Raw genomic sequence first — 26,589 nt, 5'->3', positions numbered from 1 at the left:
TTCCACTCATCACCTACTCTAATGTGAATTCAGAATTCTAAATAGTCTCTTTGTAATTCCATATAGTATTTATGGAATTCCACATAGAAATATCCAAAATAATTATGTAATTCCAAATAGTATTCATCCAATACTTTTTGTGATTCCAATTTATTCTTATTCACTACTTTTTGTAACTCCAAAGAGTATTTATGGAATACCAAAGAGTATTTAGTCAATAATTCCAAATAGTATTCATGAAATACCAAAGATTATATATGGAATGCCTTATCTAATTCTAAATAGTATTTATTCAATACTTTCTATAATTCCAAATAGTATTCATGAAATACCAAAGAGTATTTATGGAATGCCTTATCTAATTCTAAATAGTATTTATTCAATACTTTATGTAATTCCAAATAGTATTCATGAAATACCAAAGAGTATTTATGGAATGCGTTATCTAATTCTAAATAGTATTTATTCAATACTTTCTGTAATTCCAAATAGTATTCATGAAATACCAAAGAGTATTTATGGAATGCCTTATCTAATTCTAAATAGTATTTATTCAATACTTTCTGTAATTCCAAATAGTATTTATTCTTATTCAATACTTTCTGTAATTCCAAAGAGTATTTTTGTAATTTCAAATAGTATTTATTCGTATTCAATACTCTCTATAATTCCAAAGAGTATTTTTGTAATTTCAAATAGTATTTATTCGTATTCAATACTTTCTGTAATTCCAAAGAGTATTTATTCTTATTCAATACTTTCTGTAATTCCAAAGAGTATCTTTGTAATTCCATATAGTATTTATGGTATTCCAAAAAATAATACTTCTGGAACGATTCTAAATCCTTTAATACAAAATCTTTTAAGAAATATTCATTCAAATCAGATTTTGATACAACAGGTTGTTGTTACTTTTTCATCTATAGACTCAAAATCCAATTCTTCTTCTTCTTCTTCTTCTCCTTCTTCATTTTCGTCACTTATGTAAAGTTTTTTATAAAGTTTTAAAATAGCTTTCCGCTTCCCGCCATACCAAGTATAATACTCCTTCGAATATCGGAAAAACGCTTTAACATTCTTATAGTTAAAAATCTCTTCGAAATTTAGACCCATAGCCAATAAAAAAAGTAAAACAGATATTTTTTTTTTGTTTATACGAATCCATATCTTTTTTTTTTTTTAATTAAGCTCTAATCTTGATCTTCTTCCCCAATCTGAAATTATTGTGCCAATCCAGATAATGTTTCCCGACAGTTTTCGTTTCCAAGTGTAATAAATACCGGGGCTTCTTACTATTTGATTGACCACGACTCTGTAATTTCCATTTATTACAAAAGTTCCTTTAGAATTCATCAAAGGAATATCTCCCAGATATAAAATCTGGTCCTGTATTTCACAAGTTTTCTTAGTTTTCTTAATCAATCTTGCTGGTACATATAATTGACAGTTATATGTAACAAACATATATACAACATCTCTCTCTTTAATGAAAGGTTCTGTTAATTTATATTCAAAACCAAAAAGAATAATTTTTATCTTTTTATTTGAGCTTTCAATTTTTGAAAAGTTATTGATTTCTTCTATTAAGCCTTGATTGATAAAACAAAAAAATCCTTCAAGTTGTATTTTACCAAATTGGGGAATTGTCAATATTCCTTTATTTTCTTCTAATCGCATTGAATGTTTGCTATCCTATATTTCTATAGTCAATTTTATATTTCGATATTGTATTCCCCATTAATCTAGACGAATAAATTTGACAAAAAATTGACATGTTTTGTTCACTATATCAAAAAAAGAAAAAAAGAAAAAAGAAAAAAAGGAAGCTATTTTCTTTTATTATTAAACAAATGATATATGATGTAAATATTTCTATAGTTGTAAATTCTCTAGTTATTGACAGAAAAAAGTGGATTTAGTATACTTAATTGGGTACTCTAAATTCCTATTCTATACTAAAGGCAGGAACTTCAATTCCTAACCGATATTAATAGGTTATAGGAAAATTTCATTTCATTAACGGGTACTTTTCAGAATTTTTTTGGGTTACATCCCTTATCACAATTTTTGGATCAAACTAATCCGTTGGCAGAAATAGTTCATAGTCGAAAAGTGAGCTCTTTGGGCCCTGGAGGATTGACAAGTCGAACGTCTACTTTTCATACACGGGATATTCATCCTAGTCATTATGGACGTATTTGTCCGATTACGACATTCGAAGGAATAAATGTTGGGCTTATTGGATCGTTATCTATTTATGCAATGCTTGGTCATTACGACTCTTTAAAAAGTCCATTCTATAGGCTATCTGAGAGATCAAACAAAGACCATATGGTTTATCTATTACCGGGAGAAGATGAATACTATCAGATAGCTATAGGAAATTCTCTGGCATTAAATCAAGGGGTTCCAGAGGAACAATTGACTGCAGCTCGATTTCAGCAAGAATTTTTATTTTTTGCATGGGACCAAATTCATTTCAGAAGTATTTTCCCTTCCCAATATTTTTCCGTTGGATTTTGTCTTATTCCTTTTATCGAACATAATGATGCGAATCGTGCTTTAATGGGTTCTAATATGCAGCGTCAAGCACTTCCACTTGTTCAACCTGAGAAGTGTATTGTTGGAACTGGATTGGAGGGTCAAGTAGCTCTAGATTCAGGAAGTGTAGCTATAGCCAAGCAAGGGGGAAAAATAAAGTATATTGATGGTGAAAATATAATCATAACTTCATCTGTTGCTCGAGACAATATAGAAACAGAATTGATTCTATATCAACGTTCTAATAGTGATACTTGTATGCATCAAAAACCCCGAGTTCGCCAAGGGGAATATGTAAAGAGGGGACAAATTATAGCAGACAGTGCAGCTACAGCAGGGGGAGAACTTTCTTTGGGAAAAAACATTTTAGTGGCCTATATGCCATGGGAAGGATACAATTTTGAAGATGCAATACTTATTAGTGAACGTCTGGTATATGAAGACATTTTTACTTCTTTTCAGATCGTAAGATACAAAATTGGAGTTTATTTTACGGACCAGGGCCCTAAAGTAATAACTAGAGAAATACCTCATTTAAATGCTTACTTACTCCGTCATCTGGACGAAAACGACATTGTAATGATAGGATCTTGGATAGAAACAGGTGATATATTAGTAGGTAAATTAATACTGGAAGCAGAAGAAGACTCACTAATAAATACTCCAGAAGGAAAATTATTACAAGCTTTATTTGATATTAAGGCACCTACTGGAAAAGAAAATTGTTTCAGAGTCCCTAAAGGTGTAAAAGGTCGAGTTATCGATGTGAGAAAGTGTTAAATAACTAAGAGAGGAGGTGAATCAGTTATAACTAGTTATCCTATAGGCCTTAAAAATACTTTACACCAACTTTAGCTTTTTAAACTTTCAAATCAATAACTCTATAACCAAATCTAACATCACAATTCAAATTGATATGAACTTTGCATCAAATTGTCAACTTATTGTTCCTTAATATACTGTGTATTAGAGTAAAAATCCAACTTATACCAATTTGCAACAATAAATAGTTAACATGAATTAAACATGCAACACAATAAACATGCACACATTTGATACAAGTGGGAACCCTGTACAAGGAAAATTGCATGAGAATTGACAACCCAAATAATTTTACTCTTCTAAAGTGAGTTTTTTTGAAAGCCAACCTTCTTAAAGGTTACACACACATTTTTAGTGTGACCTTATTAGAGGGTTTTCTCCTTGATATTTCTAAAGAGTGGTATGCTCTAAAGGACTAACAAAACATTCAAAAAATTGCTACCATATAGGATTAAAAAGATTGTTAAGTTCACTCTAGTAAGAGATTTTTTTGCTATAATGTTAAGAAAGTAACAATGACATGATCTATTAGGTTTTAGTAATACCTTGCATATTCATATCTCTAGTTCACTCAATCACTTTCCTCTAATCCCTTTTTAGCGAATTGACACACTCACACTTCAACTTAGCACTTCATCTGCTTGATCTTCACAATACCTCAACAATAATTAACAATTATTTGCATCAGAAACAATAAACTTTGCACTTTTTCCCTTAAATATATATTTTTTGTCATTCCAAAATCTTCTAGATTTTGTCACTTAATCATAATTTTTAGATCTTCATTACTTTCAGATTCAATCAATCTAGATGCTTGATAAATATACTTCCACCTAAATTTTTGTGCTTTAATTCAAATTGTTAAATCTCCTTCATCATATCTTCTTTGAATTTCTCTAGTCATTGATCTCATAACTAACTTCATCTTTATCTTTGAAACTTCTTGACCAATCTTGATTTAAATGAAATGTCAACCTTAGATTAAATCTTTTCTAAACTTATTCTTCTAGTTCATGCTCGGATAACAGTGCAACTTGCTTAGTCAATACTTGACTTGGTTAACATTGAAATTATTTGGTTAACCCTAAACTTCATCAATTCTTTACCAAGTGTTCAATAACAATTATAGTAGCTTGGTTAATATTGTGTTCCTTCATTCATTGACCAAACTCTCTTTCTTATACATGACCTCATACACTTAATCAATTCATATAAAATAATCAAACCAATATTATACTATTATATTCTAACTCATTTCAATACCTATTGAATACCATACACTTATCAACACTTTAACTCATCATACTCTCTTCAAATCCTCTTCATCAGTCAAATGATATGGCACCTACAAAATTAGCATAATGTCTAACCAATTAAGGCTTGACACAATGATGACATAACAATTGATATGACTCTTTCACATACATTAAAAACATTATCAATTGGGGCTAACAATCTCCCCCTTTGGCATTGATAGCTGTTATCATTTTTTACGCCCCGCCAAGATTCAAACTTCAAATGTTTACCAGCCAACAGCTAGTGTGCATTGTTAATATTATTTTAAATACTCGATCAAACATTATAATATGTTCTGCGGCCCGCAAGTCTTCCATCGTCAAATCTAAAGAATATCTATGGTTAGTGCTATCTCACCATGGGAAGTTGCACGGTGGATACATTAGCGTCATAGCACCCTTCTGTCGCATGTTAGGTAGGTTCCCTTTTCCTCGATTGTTTCTCTGGTGCCAAGTTTTGCTAGTTCCACAGTGGGTGCCATGGCGCTATCAAAATCTGAGCTTCTCGTCGTTAGCGACATAGCGCCCTTTCGCTGCGTGTCTGGTGGGTCCCAGGTGTGCCCTGTCAGATATCGATGAGGATTTGTCAGACACATTGGCGGTGGATTCATCTTTTCATTGGCTAAGTATAACTGCGTGGAGTATAGGTCTTACTTTCCTTGGTAGGCCGTAGACAGGGGTTTGTCAGACAATTGACACGTGGCCAGTTCCTATTGGCTATGCACTGAGAAGTTAGATCTATTTTGCTCGTTGTTAGATCAGTTCAGATCAACGATGGGTGCTATCTCGCTATGGAGAACTGCGAGAATCTTAACCATAGCGACATAGCGCCTCGGTGACACATGGCATGTGGGTTCGTTTTCGTCTTGTGGGCTGCAGGATGAACATGTGGCTTGTCTTCCATAGCAACTGTCAGACAGGTCAGAGTACATAGGCGAATCTTATTGGCCCATCCAATTAACTAGGTATGCAGTCCTACAAAGAGTTTGAGCGTCGTAGATGTGAATTTGATCCATGGTTGGCGTCATGTCGCTATTAAGAGTTGCACGATAGATACCATGAACACAAGGCACCAAGATTTAACGTGGTTCACCCAATCCCTGGGCTATGTCCACCAAACAGCAAGTTCGATCTTATTATAATCCAGTGATTACAACCTGATTACAATCCATAATCCCTTACAGCTCAATACCACCGCAAGAACCAATTTCGTATCACAACATTATAAAAAATACCCAACCCTAAGCCCTTTTATACAAGTATTAAACCACTTTAGGGTTATAACATGTTGGCCATATGTCGGCCATAATATGTCGGCTACTGCCAACCCCACTATTTATGAAGTATGTACAGTACTTTCCTGATCAGTCACCACAATCTAACAATCTCCCACTTGGGGACTGATTAGGCTCCACACTAAACAACAATCTCCCACTTGGAGACTGATCCTGTAGCAATACCACTACCACATGGGGCTCCCACTAGATCAAACCATCCTGGACTCTACTGTTCTTTTATTCATGTTCAGTCTAAAAGACCAACCGAAGCTGAAGAGGAGTTCAGCTTCTCCCTTGTTACAACCTTTGTCAACATATCTACTAGATTGTCATTGGTATGTATCTTCTCCAGCTTTAACTGTCGATCCTCCAAAATTGACCGAATGAAATGGTACCGCAACTGTATGTGTTTGGTCTTAGAATGCAGAGCTAAATTCTTAGCAAGATGTATGGCACTCTGACTATCTATGAACAAATAATTATCCTTCTGAGGATGTCCCAATTCTTCCAAGAAGAACTGAAGCCATATCATCGCTTTGGTTGCCTCTGTAGCAGCAACATACTCTGCCTCTGTAGTGGAGAGAGCATTAATCTTCTGTAACCTAGAAACCTAGTTCATGGCTGCTGATCATTGCTTTTTCTTATATTATTATTTTCTTATGGAGGAAAATTTTTTCCCCTCAAATTGGTGAGAAAGGGAAGCTCTTTCCCTGCGTTGCTTGTGTTAATTGGCATGATTCTCTTTATCCGAATGCAGATGCTTCATAAAGCCATTATAGGCTACTGAAGGTAATAGTTTGATTGTCTTTGTTATTTGTCATTATATCCTGCCAAGTCTAATCTAGTGGTTAGCTGATATTAGATTAATCTTATTATATGGTGGTTGACATGGTTCTACTTATTTATTTATCTTCCAAAGCAATTGTCATTTCTAGTTTACTGTTTTTATTGTTCTCTTTTCTTGTGGTGGCATTTATTTTCACTCGCGAGAGGGAAGTTGCACACCTCATGAAATCATTGACTGCTTTCTTTTGCTGATTTTAGAATCTAGATGCTTCTTGAAGCTGTTTGGTGTCGCTCATAATTTTGGTACAGGGTCTTTAGTATTTCATGGGTGTCTTGATAGGGATAATTTAGTTGTTTCTAGGCTTAGATGAGCTTAATTAAATATAGGTCTATGAATTGATTGTACAAATTGCTTTTATCTTCTGAAGTAGTTTCCAGTATTAAATAACTATTACGATTGTTATGAACATACATATTTTTAATGGAAGCAAAGATTTTCTGATCATAAATATATGTTATAAAGGTGAGAATCAAAAATTAGAGGGAGTAGAGTCCCAACCAAATCAACAACTCAGATAAAGGTGCAAGAACCAAAGCAGAAAAAAAATTAATTTTTTTTAAAAAAAATGTAACAATGCATGCTGAACAGGACTGCAAAATAATGCCTCAGTTGGCCTTTATATCTGCAAGATGTTATTGTTCTATTTTCTTACACATATCTGGACCTGACAATTTTTATCTAGGGTCTTTGGTACGTCATTTGTATGGTGACAAGAATTGAGGGATTTTCTTTTTGTGCTAATCTGAAATTGAATTTTGGCCTATGGCTTGATAATCAATTTAACTAATTTTTATTTTTTTTAACATTTTATTTAGAAATTGATAGTATTAAAAAAACTTTTGCTAGCAATTTAACTATTAAATTTATTTTTTTTTCATTTTATTTAGAAATTGACAGTATTAAAAAACTATTGTTAGTGCTAGAGTTTCATTTTTTCCCATCTTCTGAAGGAAATATCTTGATTAAAACACTTTTATGTAAATTAAACGAGATGATGTAAATTGGGGTATGTCCCTTTTATTCTGTATAGTATAGGACTTCGGTCCCGGACAAGATTGAAGGTTTTCTTATCATCTCACCTTATTTGAGGATATCCCACCTTTTGTGGACATATGCTTAGTTGTCAACCTTATCTTTTAGCACTTTCTAGCTTGTTCTACAAGCTTCATTGAGGGCTTTATATTTAAGCTCTCTCATTTTATTTCATAATTCATTTTCAAGGTGTATTGTATAGAAATAAATTTTTCTTTGTTTGCAATATCTTCTCACTCAGTTTGTTTAGTTTTTCCAAGCTCCGCCTCTTCCTTCTTTGCTTTCCCTTCAATAGGTTATTTTCATGTAGGTGATCTTTGCAAGCTGTGAACCCAAGTGTACTAGTGCTTACCATCTGCATTCAACTTATTTATGAATACTCAATTAATTCTAATCACATTTTTATCTTTAAACTTAGGTACAAGAGTCCATATTTTTTTCTTCTCTATTTTCTCTATCTCTTCATTCATAGCCTCAATCCAACTTTCATTTTCTAATGCATCTTTGACATTTCTAGGTTCAAAATCAGCAAGTAAACAAGTACCTTTTCGCTTACTTCTTGTCATAGTACCTTTAGATTTATTTCCAATGATCTGATCTGGAGCATGATGTCTCCTTACATACTTGGCTAATATAGGTTCCTTGCCTTTTTAATGAATTGCATTGTCATCCTCTTGTATTTCAACTTCAGGTTTTGGCTACCCTGTCTACTACTCGAGTTCTTCAGACTTGGTAGGCATTGGCTTAGTAGCATCTGAATGCGACTCAGGTTCTTATAGCTCAATTTGAACTTCTTACAACTGAGTGATTGAAGACTTGGGAGTAGAAGTTTCTTCATTGACAAATGTATCTGGCACTGTATCAGGTTCAATGAAAATAAATCTCTTGTAATCTTCTGATTCCTTTTTGCTTTCTTCTTTAGTCCTTTCTGTAAACTCATCAACTTTCACATTTGCACTTTCTATGACTTTGTGAAAAGACAAATTCAAACATCTATATGCTTTACTTTTGCAAGAATATCCCAAAAATATTCCTTCATCACCCTTCACATCAAATTTAACTTTTCTAGATTCTTTCAAAATATAACATTTACTTCTAAATAATTTTTGTTAATTTACATTGGGTTTATAGCCATACTATAACTCATAGGGGGTTTTGAATGAGTCTTTCTTCAGCTGTACTCGGTTCAACGTATGAATTGTAGTGCTGATAGGTTCCTTCTAGTATTTGATAGTAATATTCTTTTCAATCATTAAAGTTCTTGCACAATCCATGATAGATCTATTCCTCCTTTTAGTTATTCCATTTTGCTAAGGAGTTCCAAGTTCTAATATATGTCTTTTGATTCCTCTTTTAATGAAAAATTTATTGAACTCATGGGAGATGAATTCACCACCTCTATTTGACCTCAAACATTTTAGTCTTTTCCATGTTTCCGTCTCTACTCTAGCCAAATACCATTTGACCTTCTCAAATGCTTCTAATTTCTCTCTCAAATACATGATAGTCATCATTCTAGAGTAATCATAAAAAAAAAATGAATTTTTTTTCCCTCGTATAGCTTTCAATTCTAATAAGTCCACACAAATTAGTATGTACAATTTCTAAAACTTCTTTAGAATAATAGTTCTTACTTTTAAAGCTAGTCTTTTCAATCTTATCAATCTAACAATTCTTGCATAGACCAACATCAAGTTTCTTTATACTAGGAATGCCTCTTACTCCTAAATTTGCTTATTTTCACCATAACCTTTTGTGCCATAACCAACTTTCTTCAACTTGAGCAATAAAGCATGAACATTCACCAAGTTCAAGATAGAACAAGTTACCTTTTGTTTGTATGCCTAATCCAATCAGCTTTCCTTTGTCATTCAACACTCTTACTTTTTCGTGCATGAATTCCACTTTGAATCCAATATTGATTAGTTGTGCCACACTCAAAAGATTGTGTTTTAGTCCTTCAACCCAATAGGCATTATCACATGCAAGCTCTTTGGTTAGTGAGATTCTTCCTCTTCCTTTCATGCAACAAGGTTCATTTTTACGAAATCTCACACTACCACCATCATAGTCTTCAAAATATTCAAACTTTGTTTTGTCACTAGTCATATGATGAGAGCAACCACTATCCATTTTCCATGTATCATTTTTGCTGATATGAGAGATAAGTGTCATTTAATCTTCCTCATCATTATCAGATTCATCTTTCATAGCAATGTAAACAATTTCATCTTCACCATCATCAGAATTATTAGAATTCTTAGCCATGAAACATGTTTTCTTACCTTTTTTCTTGAATGATTTGAAATCTTTCTTGCCATTTCACTTGTGACCTTTCTTCTCATCTTTATTTTTCTTATTTGGACACCTAGCAGTAATATGTCCAATTTCCTCACATGAAAAATAGATTAGAGGAACTTTACCTTTGTATTTACCTTTGCCTCTAGAATATTTCCTTGCTAGAAGAGCTTCAACCACATCAAGATCACTATTAGAACTTTGTTCTAATTCTTCTTCACTTTCTAACTGAGATTCCTTTATCTTCTTGCCCCTTTCTTTGAGTGAAAGCTTGGCTTCAAATGTTGATTCAATGTTCTTGGAAGTTGGAACATAGTTGTCATAGTTATCTAGCTCAAATGCAATCAATTTTCCTACTATTGCTTCTAAATTTATCTTATGATTTTCTTCACATCTTCTTTTGTGAATTGCAGAAACTCTAATTGCATAAATGGGAAGTAATGTTATCAGAACTTTACTTACAACTATTTCCTCCTCAATGTCTCCTCCACAAGCCTTGATTGCACTAATAACTACTTTGACTTTTCAACATATTTGGCAATGTTTTCATCCTCTCTCATCGTCATCTGATCAAGTTGTCCTCTTAGACTTTCTACTTTGGCTCTTCTCACATTATCATCACCTCCATAGATATCTTTCTGCTTGTTCCACATTTCAAAGGTAGTTTTGCAGTCCTTGACATCATCAAATTCTTCATAGCTTAGGGCAGATGCAATGTCTATCATCATGCTGTTATGAGTCTTCTTCTTAGTAATATCATTGATAGATAGTGTACCAGAAGGAGTTACATATGCTTCATTAAGATATTTCAATTCTAAATCACCAATGGAAGCCAGATGGATACTAGATTAGAATATCAAATACTCTTAGTTGTAGGTTTAAGATCGCTATTTAGTCTTTTTCTTTACTTGGCTTTCCTCCCTTGTAGTGCTCACAGCTTGTTCACCCTTCAAGATCTGTCTCGTTGAGTTCTTCCACTTGTTATGAAAATACTCTCTATGGTCACTTGATCAATTCAGAGCCTTGATGCTCCATTCTTACTCTTCTTGGCTTCTTCGCATGGCCAAACTTAAGACCAACTCCCTCTAATGCATGCGCACTTGATCTCTAACTTGTAACTCCTTATAAAGAAGTTTTGTTCTTCATTTCTTGCTCAAATCTTAATTTGATCTTGGGAAAATGGTATTGTTTTCCCTCCAAATTATTTCTTCTAGAAACTTCACGATAAGTCCACCAGCCTTCACCTTGAATTGGTTTGCATAGTTTACAAAGAATTTTGTGACATCTACTTGTCATCCTTATCATCCAACTAATTCACAAAATTTGATGTAACAAACATATCATCACTGATCTAGCGAATCTTTGACTTATCATATAAGGTACAGAAATAACTCATTTAACTTATATAAGGTATAGTATTCGTACTTGGTTCCATAATTATAAGTAAGGTCCACCATAAAAAGAGTTCAAAATTTGCCCAATTTAGCTGAATTGGAGTAAACCTCTCTTCGCTCTGACACATTCTTTTTTTGAACTATTAATTAGAACTTCATTGATAATTTTAGCAATGTTACCAACATCTTTGTGTAGATTGGGAATAATCTAAAACCTAGGGTTAGCCCGCTCAATTATTTCAAATTATGAGCGAGCTATATTCATCAATTCGAGAGAATTGATTTCGATCAAGAGAAGGTCCTTGGCCTTTTCATCTTTATACCTTATGCAGACTGTATAACCTTTGAATCATGGGCTAGTTGATAGGATATGTGAAATCTTATTCGATCTGCTCGAGGATTTGAAATGAATTATCAGGAAGTGGTAAAGTATGAAAATGGACTTCATATTAGCGATCATAGTCTTTCATTTTTAAGCAAGCATTTCAATCAATTATTTCATAATCTTTCATTTCTTTTTTATCTATCTCTATATTGTTCTATGTAAACGTAAACGAGTTGATGAAATAACTGAATTTTAACAATCTATAAAAAATATTATTTAGGGAACGATATTGAAATAGGATGATGTTATAAACATCAATGCTGATAAAGAGCACAACTTCAATATAACATTCTAGTTTTCTATTTTTATAATTTTCATTATTTATATTATGAAAATAAATAAATATATTAATATACAAAATATAGAAAAGAATATATAGGAAGATATACATCCCCCCCCTAAGCATCTGATTTCCTCTCCTACAAAAAGGCCTAAAAAACCTATTCCATTTGGGAATCCATCAATTGCCCATTGATCAAATGAATTACTTGTTTCAGCTAATCCTCGTATACCTTTAATCAAGATTATGTCATAATATATGTCTATATAAGCTCGATAAAAAGAACAATTATAGAAAATATTAATCGATTGGTCCATAATAATCTTCATATTAGGATTTTTTTTATGATATACATCCTTTGATAAGAAGTAAATAGGTATATAGAAAATAAAGGAAATCAATATACCGAAAAATGCTATACCAACTGAGGGGATTGCGTCTAGTAAAAATTCGGGCCAATTTTCCAGATGTTTCTTATCAAAAGGGGTCATCGATGAAGTAAACCATTCAGATAATATGTCATAACTCATTCTGCTTCGAAAAAAGGGAACTCCTATCAATCCAATAAACAGAGTAAATATCCCCAATATAACTGGCTAAGATGGAAGTCACTAAAATACTGATTCCCAATTTTATGAGTTGAACTGAATCTTTCTTAGTAATTGAGCTCGGCTACTACTTACAACATGCAGTGGCTGCTGCTATTCTTAGTTTTGATAATTTGTCTTCGATATTTTTCATGTCCTTATTAACAGGTACAATGTGGCTGCTTTATGACCAATTTGAGTTATGTTCAATCATTGACAACACCTTACATGTTAACAGCCATTTTTCCAAAAGAATCGTCACTATAATTTATTTTTTCATCAACTACTTTTTAAGGGTAGGAACTCTTTAGCAGCTCCTGTAGCTTATTAAGGGAAGCTCTTTTTAATGATTCCTCTATTTTCTCGAAGCTCATCAACAACTATTTTCCTTCTCTGATCCTGGTTTATGCCTAGAGTATTCAATAGCTGGCATAGCTTGTTGTTTTGATTAGAAAAGGTCTTTGGTGCCTATGAGGTTTATGCCTGAATTGTCATTTTGATCAATTGTAATTTATGTTAAACGCTTGTATGATTGGATACATTGGCTTTTGGATATTTTTAGCTCCTTTTGGGAATAAATGTAGCTACCCATATGTCCATATGTTACTCATTTATGCTTCATTAAATTTTTTTATTAGATAGAGAGATATGAGGCTACTAATCAAAGATCTTGGAATCATTGACATTTAAGTTCACACGTAGGCTTACAAGCTTGTGAAACAGGCATTTGTTTGCCTCAGACTCTGAAATGCATAAAGTAAGGAAGGGATGGATTGTTGTATTATTTATTAAGCAATTTACTTAAGGTCTCGTTTGATAGTTATACCTTCTACTGTGGGGAAACCACTTTATATGGCAATAATTCAAGTGAGGTGATTGATAGTAGTTCCTTGATATGTTTTTCTTTACACATTTACAAAAGAAGAAATTGATATTGATTGCTTGTCTATGTATTTCATTGCTTTTGGTGGATGATTTAATCATTATAATGTTTCTTTGACATTTAATTAACTAAAAATATGTGGGAGCTTTTATATGGTGTAGATTAAAATTTGAAGATATTGAGTTCTTGAACAGAGCAGAGAAAAATGACAGGAATCCAAGGTTTCAAATATCCTCTAGTAGCTGAGATGGATCAAAATCTCTTGTTAATTGGAATGGGCAGCATAGAAAGTTAACTGCTTCAAACTTGGAAAGATCAAGCAGCTCTCAGGAAAACCTTAAAAGTCAAACTTTAACAAGCAAAGCGATTTCTCCCAGGGCTAGTTCATCATTACATGGAGAAAATTTGGCTCTGTCATAGATTTTACTTCTGGATATATTGTCACTGGGAGATAAGAAACATTGTCATCATCCAAAATTGAAAAGGGCAACTAATGCTGTAGCAGGAATTGTAGTAGAAGACCCATCATTGGGTTCAGTGCAGTCTAAGCCTCTTTCTTCTCTTGGAGTAGAAGAGCTGAAGTGATTAAGGAGTAGTGTCGCTGAAAATTCTCATAGGGCGAGGTAATATACCCTCCAAAGACAACAATATTACATTATGGATGATTATAGCAAGGTTGTTTTTTAAAATTTGTAGTGATTTCCATTTGTTATATGTTAAACATTTTCAAGCATAATATAGAAGTGTTTAGTGCATTTGTTTTTGTCCTAGATGCCATGCAAAATGTTTATCATGGTTTGGTTGTTAACGGCATTGGTCTACATTTTTGTTCATCATACTTAATGTGAATCTTCTATGATGCAGAGAGCGAATAGTTTTTTTGAATGAAGCCATATACAAATTAGATAAATATCATAGACCACTGTTGCCAAGAAAGAGGTCTTAGACAGAATTATCATCACCCAATCTATTATTTTTAGTTGATCGATCTACTGAGGATGGATATTTGATAAAAGATGGGCATCATAATCACACAACTTCAGATTGTGCAGATCTTGGTTCCCATGAACCAGACAAGAGGGAATTTGTTGTTTCAAATAAATGAGTCTGCACATCCAGAATGGATATGGAGGTTTGTATCATAACTGCCTCTCCAAAATAATACTTTTTGGTAGTTATATTTTTTGTTTCACTTCTTTTCTATTTTCCCTTGTTCAATTGTACTAGTTTTACTTATCTATTGATTGTAGGAGATCAAAAATTTGGTTAGAAGGTTTAGAAATTTCAGTAAACAACAATTTTGATTGACTTGGTTTTCAATTTTTTCTTTTGTATTTTCATTCATGTCATAGATAATGATATTCTCTTGAAATTTCTAGTGTTTGTGATAGGGATTTCTACTTGCAATTTAATAATTGAATATTATTCTTAATAGTGCAGTGAATGGGCCCATGTTGCCATCAATGGAAAGGCTATACTAAAAGCAATATGTACATTGAATTTTTGATATATTGCTTAATACTTGATGAATGGTCTCAGGTAGAAGGGTGTACCAATAATTTTATGAATGGTATGGAGTAAAGGGCCAGCAGAGAGTGCCACTCAAGGCCAACTGAAGGCTATGGCTTCAGGTAGGACTTATGATTGACACATTTTAATTTTTAGTTTGATTTTTATATTGCTTCCAATCCATAATCAGATATGGCTACATCACCTATATTGTTTTGATTTCCATATAATTTTATCAAATGTTTTTAATTTCTTAAGTACTTGCATAAAGCTCACTAGCAGATGTATTCCATAATATTCTCATATTACTCTTTGAGAATCTTGAAAGATTGAAACAACTCCTTTGTTGGAGGAGATTTTACCAGTCCCACTCCTAAGATAAACTTATATGCATCTGATAGTTGATTTGGAAAGATCTAATAATAAATTAAAATTCATGGTGAGGTTGCATTTCAAATGATTGCCGAAAAAAAAGATGCATATGTTTTGCATGACATAAATTTCATTGGAATGGGCACAAATAATACAAGAATCAAAATTTTCTGTAGTTTTAACAAATTAATACAATTAAGCATTGAATTACTCATAGAAGAATCATTATGTTAAGATAGATTCTAAATTTTCCTCATTTACTTTTACTTAATTATTTAAGTTACTGAAAATGCTGATTTTGACCCTGTAGCCATTTTTTGATTCAGTGCAGTTTCTGATTATGGCATTGTGGAAATATGACTGGGTTTCTCCTAAATAAACCCAAGTGAACCTAGACAAAATTCAAGCAGCTTCAGTAGTGCAAGCTAGAACCCAATCTTTTTGATAGAAATTCTAATTCTTTTTATTTATTTTTCTAATAATTTTCAGTGTTTGACTGATTAAAATAGACTAAAATGAATCCACAACCCTAATAATTTGGAGAAGCTAGATAGCAAGCACACTATCAGTGTGAGTGAAATGACACTACTTGTGATTCTTTAAATAATCTTACATATCTAATGTTGATGATGATGTTTGATCTAGAAGCTGGTCGTTGAACTTGACAATATATTTCTACGTTGAAGTTTGAGTAACGAATATTTTATCATATTTATATTTATCATGATATTCTTGTATATATTTATATGTATTTCGTACAGAACAAACCCAAATGGAACCCCCGAATTGAACCCCCAATTTTGAACTGAGCTAAAATTGGCACCTTAGTTTAATCTCATCCCTTCACATTTGTTGACTCAAAATGGAACAAAAATAAGGACACTAAAATTTTAGTAACTGTTCAGAATTCAAACCTCTATGAGCACTACAATCACTTGCTTGTGTCCAACAGGCCAGTTCCTTTGGATGATTTTATCTAAAAATATGAATAATATGCTTTATAAGCCAACTCAAAACATGGTTACAATTTATAAAAAAGAACGTCCACATGTACTGTGAACATTCAGTTACAACCCAAACTAATAATCAGTTAATGTTTGTATGTTTATAGCATTTTTATAATCTAAGTTACCAGATTCTCTCTGGCAATCCTCAAAGTCTGGTTCGATTCTATACAAAGTCTGGTCCTTGTCAAATTCTGTCCAAATTCTCTTGTAGAGCTACAAATTTGCTGCGAATTATGTGAGAGGAACCTTGGTAGAATTTGCAGCGAACTTTGAAGAAATTGCTGCCCAGTGGCCAGACCTGGGCTGAATTTGATCTCAAAACATTTTTTTGGACATTTTTAAAGTGTTTTTAATTTTTTTGCATAATTTGGTCTATTCAATTCTCCCAACCCTAAAGTGACCACTAAAAAAACCAAAAAAGACACTTTCTATTTTATTTATGCATTTGTGAATGAAAATGAAAACTTGCTTATAGAGGAAATCCAAATTGATAATAGGTGACATCCAAATCGACAATTATAGAGGAATGTCTTTTAAAAAGATATGATATCTTTGAATCCAGGGCTTAAAATTTGAATCTCAACTTTTGATCTAGCCTGGTTAGAAATCCTCTGACCAATACAAAATAAAAATTCAGATAACTGCACTTATCTTTTGACAGTTACTTTCATTCTCACCTGTCCCCTTGATATGGAAATATGTTCCATGCATGTGACCAAGCAAGTGTACCATGTTGTATGTATGGCTAAATGCTGCAATCAATATCTTGTTGAATTGAAACATGGATATGGTGGTGTATTTTGTTATGTTACTTTACTATTAGCATAGTGATGTATGGACTTATTTGTTGTTGCATATATATACACACACATATTTTTAAATTTTGTTATGTTACTTTACTATTAGCATAGTGATGTATGGACTTATTTGTTTTTGTATATATATACACATACATATATATTTTTAATACTTATGTTTTTGTACGAATGAACCCAAAATGAATCCAAACCCAACCCCTAAAAAATTAGGACAAATTTCGAACCCTAATCTCGAAATCACATCCATATCAGAATCCGAACCAGCAACTTAGTTTATAATTATTAATGAAGGCTTAAATAGAAAAAGAGATCCTATGTGTCTTAAATAGAATTCTTCTCAGCAGTAATTGAACCCCCAAATCTGAACCATTGATTTGAACTCGAACCAGAACTAGCAACTTTGTTTAATCTCATCCCTTCACATTTGTTGACCCAAAATGGAACAAAAATAAGGACATTATATTTCTATTAATTGTTCAAATTTCAAACCTCTTCGAGCATAGAAATCACTTGCTAATGTCCACCAGGCCAATTCACTTGAATGATTTTATCTTTTAATATGGATAGTATGCTATAAGGCTATAAGCAAACTCAAACCATGGTTTCAACTTATTTAAAAGAATATCTGTTTGAACATTCTGTTACAACCCAAGCTGATTATTGATTAATGTTTGTAAGTTTGTACCATTTTAAAAATTATTAATGAAGGCTTAAACAAAGAAAGAGATCAAATTAGACTTAAATAGAATTCCCCTTAGCAATAATTTACTATGCAATACAGATTTCTGCAGTAGCAACAGAGAGGTTCTCACACTTACACATGTTGCTACCCCATAAAAGAAAATTATGTTTTCCTACCAAATTTTATCATCTTCATCTCTTAGAAATCAATTGATTTCTTTTGTTTTAATATTTTTGATTTTCATGGATTGAGGAAGGGAAACCGCTTTGAAGTTTTGAGGCATTTGAAATAAATATTACACTTGACCTAATGGAATACTTGTTTGCAATGGAGATGAATCCTCAATAGTGGGGCCATGTTACTTCTTGGATCAAGGGTTGAGGCTGGTTGAGATGGCATCCTTTTTGGATCTTCTTAGAATATTTCCAGTCAAACTGTGGAACCGTGCAATTTTCTCAGATTTCACAATAGATATGCAAAGATCTTGAGAGAATTTAAAGGGCGTTACTAACAGATGTGTTTAGTCCACACAGTTTAATGCCTTGGGCATCTATTCAATCTCGTTGCTGGCATGACAAAATAGAGAAAATGGACCTTTGATATAAATAAGGGAGCCGTAAACCATGTTTATAAAATGGTTGGTGGAAAAAGCATTTTAGGAGAGCATCATAGAATATATAAATGTAAGCAAAAAAAGATATATATTTGCATCCATATATATAAGCAATTTGAAATGAGAAAATCCCAAACAAGGAAAGGAGAACACCTAAAATATGATAGTTATGTCAACCGGTTCTCACAAATAAAGCAGGACAATATGGTTAGAAGAATAGTTTTGGATCATTACTAATCTCCAACATCTCAAATTACAACGAGCTGTGAGTACAATTCATGACTTGTTTTCATCGTTAAGCTATTACAATAAAGATCTAGAAAAATAGAGGAAAAAACTTGAAATAATGCAGAATTATGATAAGAGGATTGTAGCATGTGGTAATCAAGGAGAACAGAGAGACATTGAATTCAAAAAATGATTCATTTTTCTGCAAATCAATCTATTTGTAGTTGACTCACATCTATGATCTGCCAACTTTTGGAACAAGCTAGCTTGATTATCTGCATTACTTTGTATTGTTGGAAAAATTAAGAAAACTTGCATGAACAACTTGCTCTGTTAAAAATTGTGGCTGAGGAAAATCATATCTTTAGACTTACGCTTTCTTAGAATTGCCTTCTTGAAGTTGGGTTGTCAAAATTTAGAATTAAAAAAATATTTTCCTCATCTTTTAAGCTTTATTTTGTTCTTTGTTTGGAAATATCTATACTTGAGACACTCTATTTTGATATTTCTTGAAGTAATATTCCTTTTGAGAGAATACTGGCTCTTGGATAAGTGAATGCTAGAATAAAATGAACAAGTTCTATCTCTAAGTCTGCATGCCATGACTAGATATAGATTTGATTGTGCACTTTCTGCAAATGAGAAGTGGTATTGTTTTATTGGTTCAGAGAAGGATCAAACCATTAGTAAGAGCAATTTTCATTTTGATTCTTAAGCTGTTATCCTTTCTTATTTTTCTTTAGTGGTCTACTTTGGTCAAGTTTTATAACTTCATTCCATTTTGAAACTGAATTCCTGCATATCTTCACAAAGCCTAGGTCATGTATGCATACATATAATATATGCAATAGCTAACGATATAATTTACCAATTCCTTTGTAAATGTCCATAATTATTGCTAAAATTTGAGCTTATCTTGTTACTATCTTAGAATTCAATAACTTTATGTTATTTTATGCGTAGGTCAAAAGTTCATGACCAAAATCATGTAGTAAGACCAGCCACAATTACAAAGGGAAATTCTTCTTGTGCACCTCCCTTAGGGTCAGGTACATTTTGGGTCTCAACTAAAACTACTTTGCATAGCCACTATGCTTAAGATAGCTGGAATAGACTTCAAATCTAAATAGTCAGATTGTTGGTGTCTCTAATTGTCACAAGCTCCTTTTTTCAACAGTATCTTCATCAATTCCTCTTGCCCAGTGGGGTAAGAAAAAGCCACCAAAGCATCAACGGTCAAAAAGAACAAACTTAGTACCACTAGTTTCAAATGGCTATAATTTATTGGAGAGGTTTTTAAATCCTAAGTTAGTTGCTAAACCCAATTCAATCGTAAGGAGAGGTCAAGGTTTTCTAAGACACTCTTTTGCAAATGATGTTCTCCAATAGAGCAGATTGACATCTAAAAAGATCTCTTCTTTGGCTGCATTTTGTGAAATTGAGGAATCAGGAGTTGGTGATAAGTTTAAGGACAAGAATAAGAGACAAGTAGATGCAGATGAAAAAAATGCACCTCTTTATCAAAATGTTGAATTGTTGGCATTGCTTCCAAAGAAGACAAAAACTGTCACTAAAGAAGAAAGTGGGAGGTCTTGCACTTGCCTTAGAGTGAATGGTCCTACAAATGAAAAGCTTGAAAATCTTGCAACAACAAATCATCTGAAAAAGACAAAATCTGACATTGAAAAATGGGCATGGTGAACAGTGTTATACATATAGAATTCTAGTTTTTCATGATTAAATGATCAAGAATCATTGAAAAGAAATGCCTATTATATGAGTATGAGTGATTGTAACCTATTGGTTTCTTCAGTAAGATAGGTCGACATCCAACCAAGAAATCTCCTTTGGATCAAAAGCTTGTTACACGACCAAGCAATCGTGTGAATGATAGATTTTCAGACTGTACAGGCATGCTGTTTTTATACCCTAAAAATTGAATATTTTCTTTCTGTGGATCTTCAGAATCATTTCTGTATGGTGGAATGTGATGTTAACATTTGGCTGACAATATTGTAGTAGAATTGATTGATGATCATGAGGAACTACTGGCAGCTGCAAATGCTGCTATTAATATAAGTGGTATGATTTCTAGTATTGTTGGATTAGGATCAGAAAATTGGCAATAGCTCAGAACTCAAAATTTTTGATACATAGCTAGATTGAATTTGAAAATGTTAATTGTCATGATCCAAGATTTTGTCAAAATTTTCTTTCATCAAGAAGAAAGTAAAAGCCTTATATGAGATTATGTTTCAATTCCTAATTTTCTCAATAGAGTTAGTTTCATCAAAAATTTTGAGGAAGTTTCATCTAATTATTGTAACATGGTCTCTGAGGTTAATACAGTCATAATTTGACTAAGTTTCTGAAAGTCAAATCTGCTGTTTAGGATAATTCTATTTGCAATTTTCTGTTTGACCTATTAGTACTTGTGGCAGATGTTGCATTGCAGGGAACCTTTTGGAAGCAAGTGGAACCCTTTTTTGCATTTCTCATTTAGGATGACCTAGATTTTCTCAATCAACTGGTAACTGCTGCCAATACATATATTCAAGGGTTACATTTTGAAAAGTCACATAATTATATTGTTTCCTTTGATTGGATTCTTTTTTTGGCTAATGTGCATGATATATATGTGATTGGTTCATGCAGGTCAGAGAGGTAGAGGGTGTAGATGCAACAGTGGTGGGTCTTGGTAGTAATCAAACTGGAAAGGTGCAAGACAACTTAATTCATGTAACATTTTAATTTTATTATACATGAGATTCTGAGTTTAGGAGACAATTTCGAGTCTTGAAAATGACTCATTTACTTCATTAAATATTGTTTATTAAGTGTCAAGGTTGAGGGTGAATGCTGTTCATAGTTGTAGAGGTTTTGCAAGTTTGCAATTGCCTTTGATTTGTTAATATAGGTTTTGACTAAGAAAATAAGTTTTGTGAATGAGTGTTTAGATAGTGAGTCCTTGAGGCTTTCTCAAAAATTGAGTGCAATAGAAGAAATTGAGAGACTTGAAAAATTTAGATGTTTTGATAGGATGCTTCCACTTTCTCAAAGACTCCTTTCAGCTTTAATTGCTGAAGAAGATTTTGGGGAAGTAAAAAGAAGTTTCTATGATGGACCACAAGCTGACTGCATTCAGTACACAAATAATGGTTCTTCTTGTGGCAATTGTAGTCATATTAAAAGTGAGACTAAAAATGCAGGGAAACACGAATCAGAGATAGAGCAAGGCATTAAGATGAAAAATGGGAAACATCACATGTTGGATTGTTGTAATGACAACAGTCATTTTGTTAATGAGCATCAGGATAATATGGCAGAAAATATTTACAGTCATGGTTTCAGGCAAGATGATATTGTAGTGCACTCAGAGGTTTTAGGTTTTAATAAAGAGTTTAGAGGCTTGGACAAACAATATAGACATGTAGTGAAAAAAGGAAAATTTGATTTGCAATCCAATTGTGAGACATTAAGATTAATTTCAAGAAATGCTGCATCTGACATTCAATACCAAGATATGGATCTGGATGAGCAAATTTTATTGGAACTCCAAAGCATTGGATTAAGTCTAGAACCATTGGTATCATTTCTAATCTAACACTATCTCTATCATTGCGTGTGAAATTTTTTGGATTATTTTATACGTAAAAAATACTTGCCTTAGGTTTTTAGTTTTCTCTATGATATTCTTTTGATACATTACAATATCCCTTGTTTAGCCAGATCTAGCACAGAAGGAAGATGAGGAAATAAAAGCATATATTTGCAAGCTTGAAGATGAGCTCCAGCAACAAGTAATTTTCATCAAATTCGTTAAAAGTACATCAATATCCTCTCTTATTTCTTGCTTTCCTCAAAGTTGATAAATATAAGTTATAAACAGTGATGAGAAAGTGGATATATATATCCATGAGAAATGAAAGAGTCCTTTAGATAAAGGGTACTTTTCAATATTAGTATAATTGATTTCATTGCCCTACACCTTAAGTGTATTTTCTAGTTTATTAATGATGTTTTCAGAGAGCATGAAGCTCTGTGCATGAACAAGCTGGTGGAATCAGCATATAATAGGCACATTTATGCTATAATGACTTGGAAAAATTCCAGAAAGCACGTATAATATATAGATGACTTAGCACTACCTCTTTATGTGTGCTTTACTTAATGAATGAAGTAACACTTAATGACACTTCTTTATAAACTATGGGACCAGTAGTGATACTTAAACATACCATCTTCAAATGACTGTAGTATTTAGCATTAGTTGTCAGTTCAGGTTTGAATCTTGCTTTGTGTTCACAGATTCGATCCATTGAAGAGACAAATTTTTTTTGTGGGTTAGCGTCATTTTTTTTTATGTTTGGCTATAGAAAACATATACATATATGCATGTATGTTCTTACCACCAAGTCAATGATAGCCATAGATAATAAAATATTAAACCCTCCACAATTTTACAAGGGCTCTCACCAAATTTATCATTATGTGATGTTTGCTTCTTTCCTAGAATCACAATTACAAGTTAGGGTTAGGGTTAGGTTACATCTTTACCAAGTAAAATATCTTCTTGAATCATACGGTCCTAGCTTTGGATCCTGCAATCATAACCAAGGAACACACATACGCATACTTCCAAGTATTAGGGTTAGGTAATAACACATTATTCTTATAATATCTATATTATTGTTTAAACGTATTGGGGTTTGGAGGGAAGGTACATGATAGGTCTGCCCAAAGCGATCTCTACACTAAGCACAAGAGTGGACACCCACTCTCTTGGTCCTAACAGGTAGACAACATGAACATCCATCGAGGTGGCCTACTTAGTCGGATGCTTGTAATTGCTTTCTCTACATATGCCTCATCCTTCCAAGGTCAATGGCCATCATTATAGAAATAGAGAGGAGGTTGTAAAGGGATTTTTTGACTGTCCTATCTAATAGAAGATCTTTGCCCTCTTGGCCCCAAGGGAAGGTAAAATGGACATCCCTAGGGTGGCCTACTTAGATAGCAATCTTATAATTCCCCTCTTTCACCTCCTACCTTCCATATCATTTGGTGGTTTCAAACAGTTTCATCATGACATAAATTTCACATTCAATCATAATTAAGGGATAATTATTGATCAACAATGCATAAGCTAAATATATACCATAAGAGAAGTTGTTAAGATTATTAAATGCTTGGTAAAACCGATCTGAAATGAGTATAAGCCTGTTGTGCTCAAGTTGACCTGAATGCTACCCACTGATGATAAGACTTTATTTTATGTGCTGATGGAATCACTGGTGCCTAATATTATTTCTGCTTGCTTCCTCAAATCAGAATGCTTTCTCATTCAATGTAATCTCAGAAATAATTGCTTGTATGTTAGATGCGACAGCCAAGTCGGACACTATTTTGACGTATGGCACTTTCACTGTGGAATCCTAGAAGGGTAGTTTTACTTATTTCCATTAACTTCGTCTGTTGTTCAGCTTCAAATTTTGTATCCTAGGTTTTAGCCTGGTGAGCTCAGCAGTGAAATGGTTGGTTGCTATCATCAGTTACGTGGAATAATTTGATAATCAATAAAATAGTTAAATTGATGTTCACAGTGTATTAGTAAATTTTTCCAAATTCAAATTTTCTTCCAACTTTAATATACACTTTTTTTACATATTTAGAACTCAATTGTGGTCTATCTTATTCAATTGCAAATCAATTGATCTTTATGGTGTGCTTTTATTTATTGATGTTTCTATATTTCATATTTTTGTTTAGGAAAATTGTGTATATTAAGTGGGCATCATGTGGAGACTGGACAGGGTTTCAAATTTCAAGAAAACATTCTTAAATTAAAACTAAATGTAATGTCATGTAGATATATTAAATGTGACTGTGTTAGGTACTACAAAATTACTTTTAATTGCTACTTGTAGTAGCATAAAAGATTTCAGAAAATTATCATGGAGAAATGATTATCTATATTTATTATTAGGTCTTCATACGAGAGATGTTTTTTTCACAGGGATTGCGAGGCACCAATGCATCTGGTGGTAAGCATGGAAGAAAAAAAGTTACAAAGAAAGCTACTGTGGATTTTGTCAAACGAGCACTGTCTAAGTGTAGAATGTTTGAAGACACTGGCAAGACCTACTTTTCAGATACACCTTTAGAAAAAAGAATGTTTTCAATATCCTCAAAGAAGATGGCTAAAAAATTATGTGGGTATGCTGTCAAAGGAAACACTTTAAATATGCTTGCTGAAAATGCTTATGCTCTCTCAGATATCAAAGCATCAGGTGTTGTACATGTGTCCTAAATTTTTCCATTTCATTCTAGAATAAGGGGGATATTCTCTACCAATTCTTGTAGTTGCTATCTTATTATTAATGGCATAAAAATGATTAATGTATACATATGTTATGAATAAATATTTAATTATAGTTATTATGCATTAAAAGCTCTCCGAGTCTTGTTACCATTCTGTGAAATCATATTTTTTAAATGGCCATAGACTGTGGATCAAGTGTGACATTTCTAACTTTTATGAGTAACATAAATGCATTCTATCATTGTTGTCTTTACAGTTAATCCTACCATCCTGTCAGAGCAAGTTGCACATTTTGTTGACCAACATACAGAGAAGCTGAAGAATCAAGATAGGAAATTATGTAACCCAATGCAAAGGGCGGCTTCTTATCCAGAGAAAACTGTTGTGAAAGATAAGGTGCAGTCAACATTTTGTAGAAAGAGAGCACTGCCACTTGAAGAAATTAATGGTAGTGGCATTCTAAGGGAGACAACCACTCTTGAAGCTACTCTACTTGTGGGGGCTAAAAGAAAACACATTAAAATAGACATAGAAGACTAGGTGTAGACCAAAGTGATCTTAACCAGATTTGGTTCCACTCGGAGTGGTCGACCTAATCTAGGAAAAGCCAAGATTGAGAGGAAAAGAAAACTTAAACCATGGCAAAAGACTGCTTAGTTGTCAGCTGCAGAAAATGACTTTCTTTATAAGACGACTGAAGTACAAAAGCCCAAGGTTGAGAGGGAAACCAAACTTGAACTACTGCAAAAGACTTCTCAGTTGTCAGCTTGTAGGAATAGCCTTCTTGGGAAGTCAGCTGAAGCCAAAAACCTAATGTCACCTGTAAATAATTGTGAAAAAACTAGTGATAAAATTGTTAAATTGAAAGATGATTTGCCTTCATCATAGATCTCCATTGTTGAAGATGATGGATTTCATGATAATTCCCCTGTACCTTTGTCACATTTAGTACCTTATATGGAGGACTTTGATTTGGAGTTTGGAGACCAAGATCTGAGTTCTTTGATGAATTTTGAGGATGATGGCTTCCCAGATGCTGCCAATGATCTTATAGGTCTTGCTGTTCTAGTGGATGATCTAGTAGACCTGAACATATTCCATTGCTGATGATGGAGCCCATGATAATAGCCCTCCAGATTTGTCGCATATGCAACAACCAAGTTTGGAAAACTTTGATATGGGAGGCTAAGATTCGAGTGCTTGGTTGAACCTTGAGGATGATGACTTGCCAGATGCTTCCAGTGATCTTATGGGTCTTGCTATACCAATGGAAAATCTAGCAGACCTAAACATATTCCAAGAACAAGATGGAGCTACTATAGTGTATGACTTAAAACTTGAAGCTGTCAAAAGAAGCACTTGTCAGAAGCTGATCAATAACACAAGTTATCTTTGTT

At 33.1% G+C, this 26,589-nt stretch overlaps 1 protein-coding gene across 1 annotated transcript; it reads left to right on the top strand.

The window, feature by feature from the left end:
- The first annotated feature begins 5,138 nt into the window (after positions 1–5,138).
- Positions 5,139–26,299, top strand: LOC149537401 (uncharacterized). Its single transcript, XM_089802324.1, has 10 exons — positions 5,139–5,213; positions 20,260–20,567; positions 20,684–20,781; positions 20,890–20,969; positions 21,526–21,588; positions 21,788–22,456; positions 22,596–22,670; positions 24,887–25,160; positions 25,449–25,588; positions 26,081–26,299. The coding sequence occupies exons 1-10, from the start codon at positions 5,139–5,141 to the stop codon at positions 26,297–26,299; spliced, it is 2,001 nt and encodes a 666-aa protein (XP_089658450.1).
- Positions 26,300–26,589: the final 290 nt, after the last annotated feature.

Source organism: Cupressus sempervirens, chromosome 9, assembly GCF_028749045.1.
Source record: "Cupressus sempervirens isolate cs-2001-9-10 chromosome 9, ASM2874904v1, whole genome shotgun sequence".
Classification (NCBI taxonomy): Eukaryota; Viridiplantae; Streptophyta; class Pinopsida; order Cupressales; family Cupressaceae; genus Cupressus; species Cupressus sempervirens.
The sequence above is the reverse complement of the archived record's forward strand: the minus strand, read 5'-3'. Positions and strand labels throughout refer to the sequence as shown.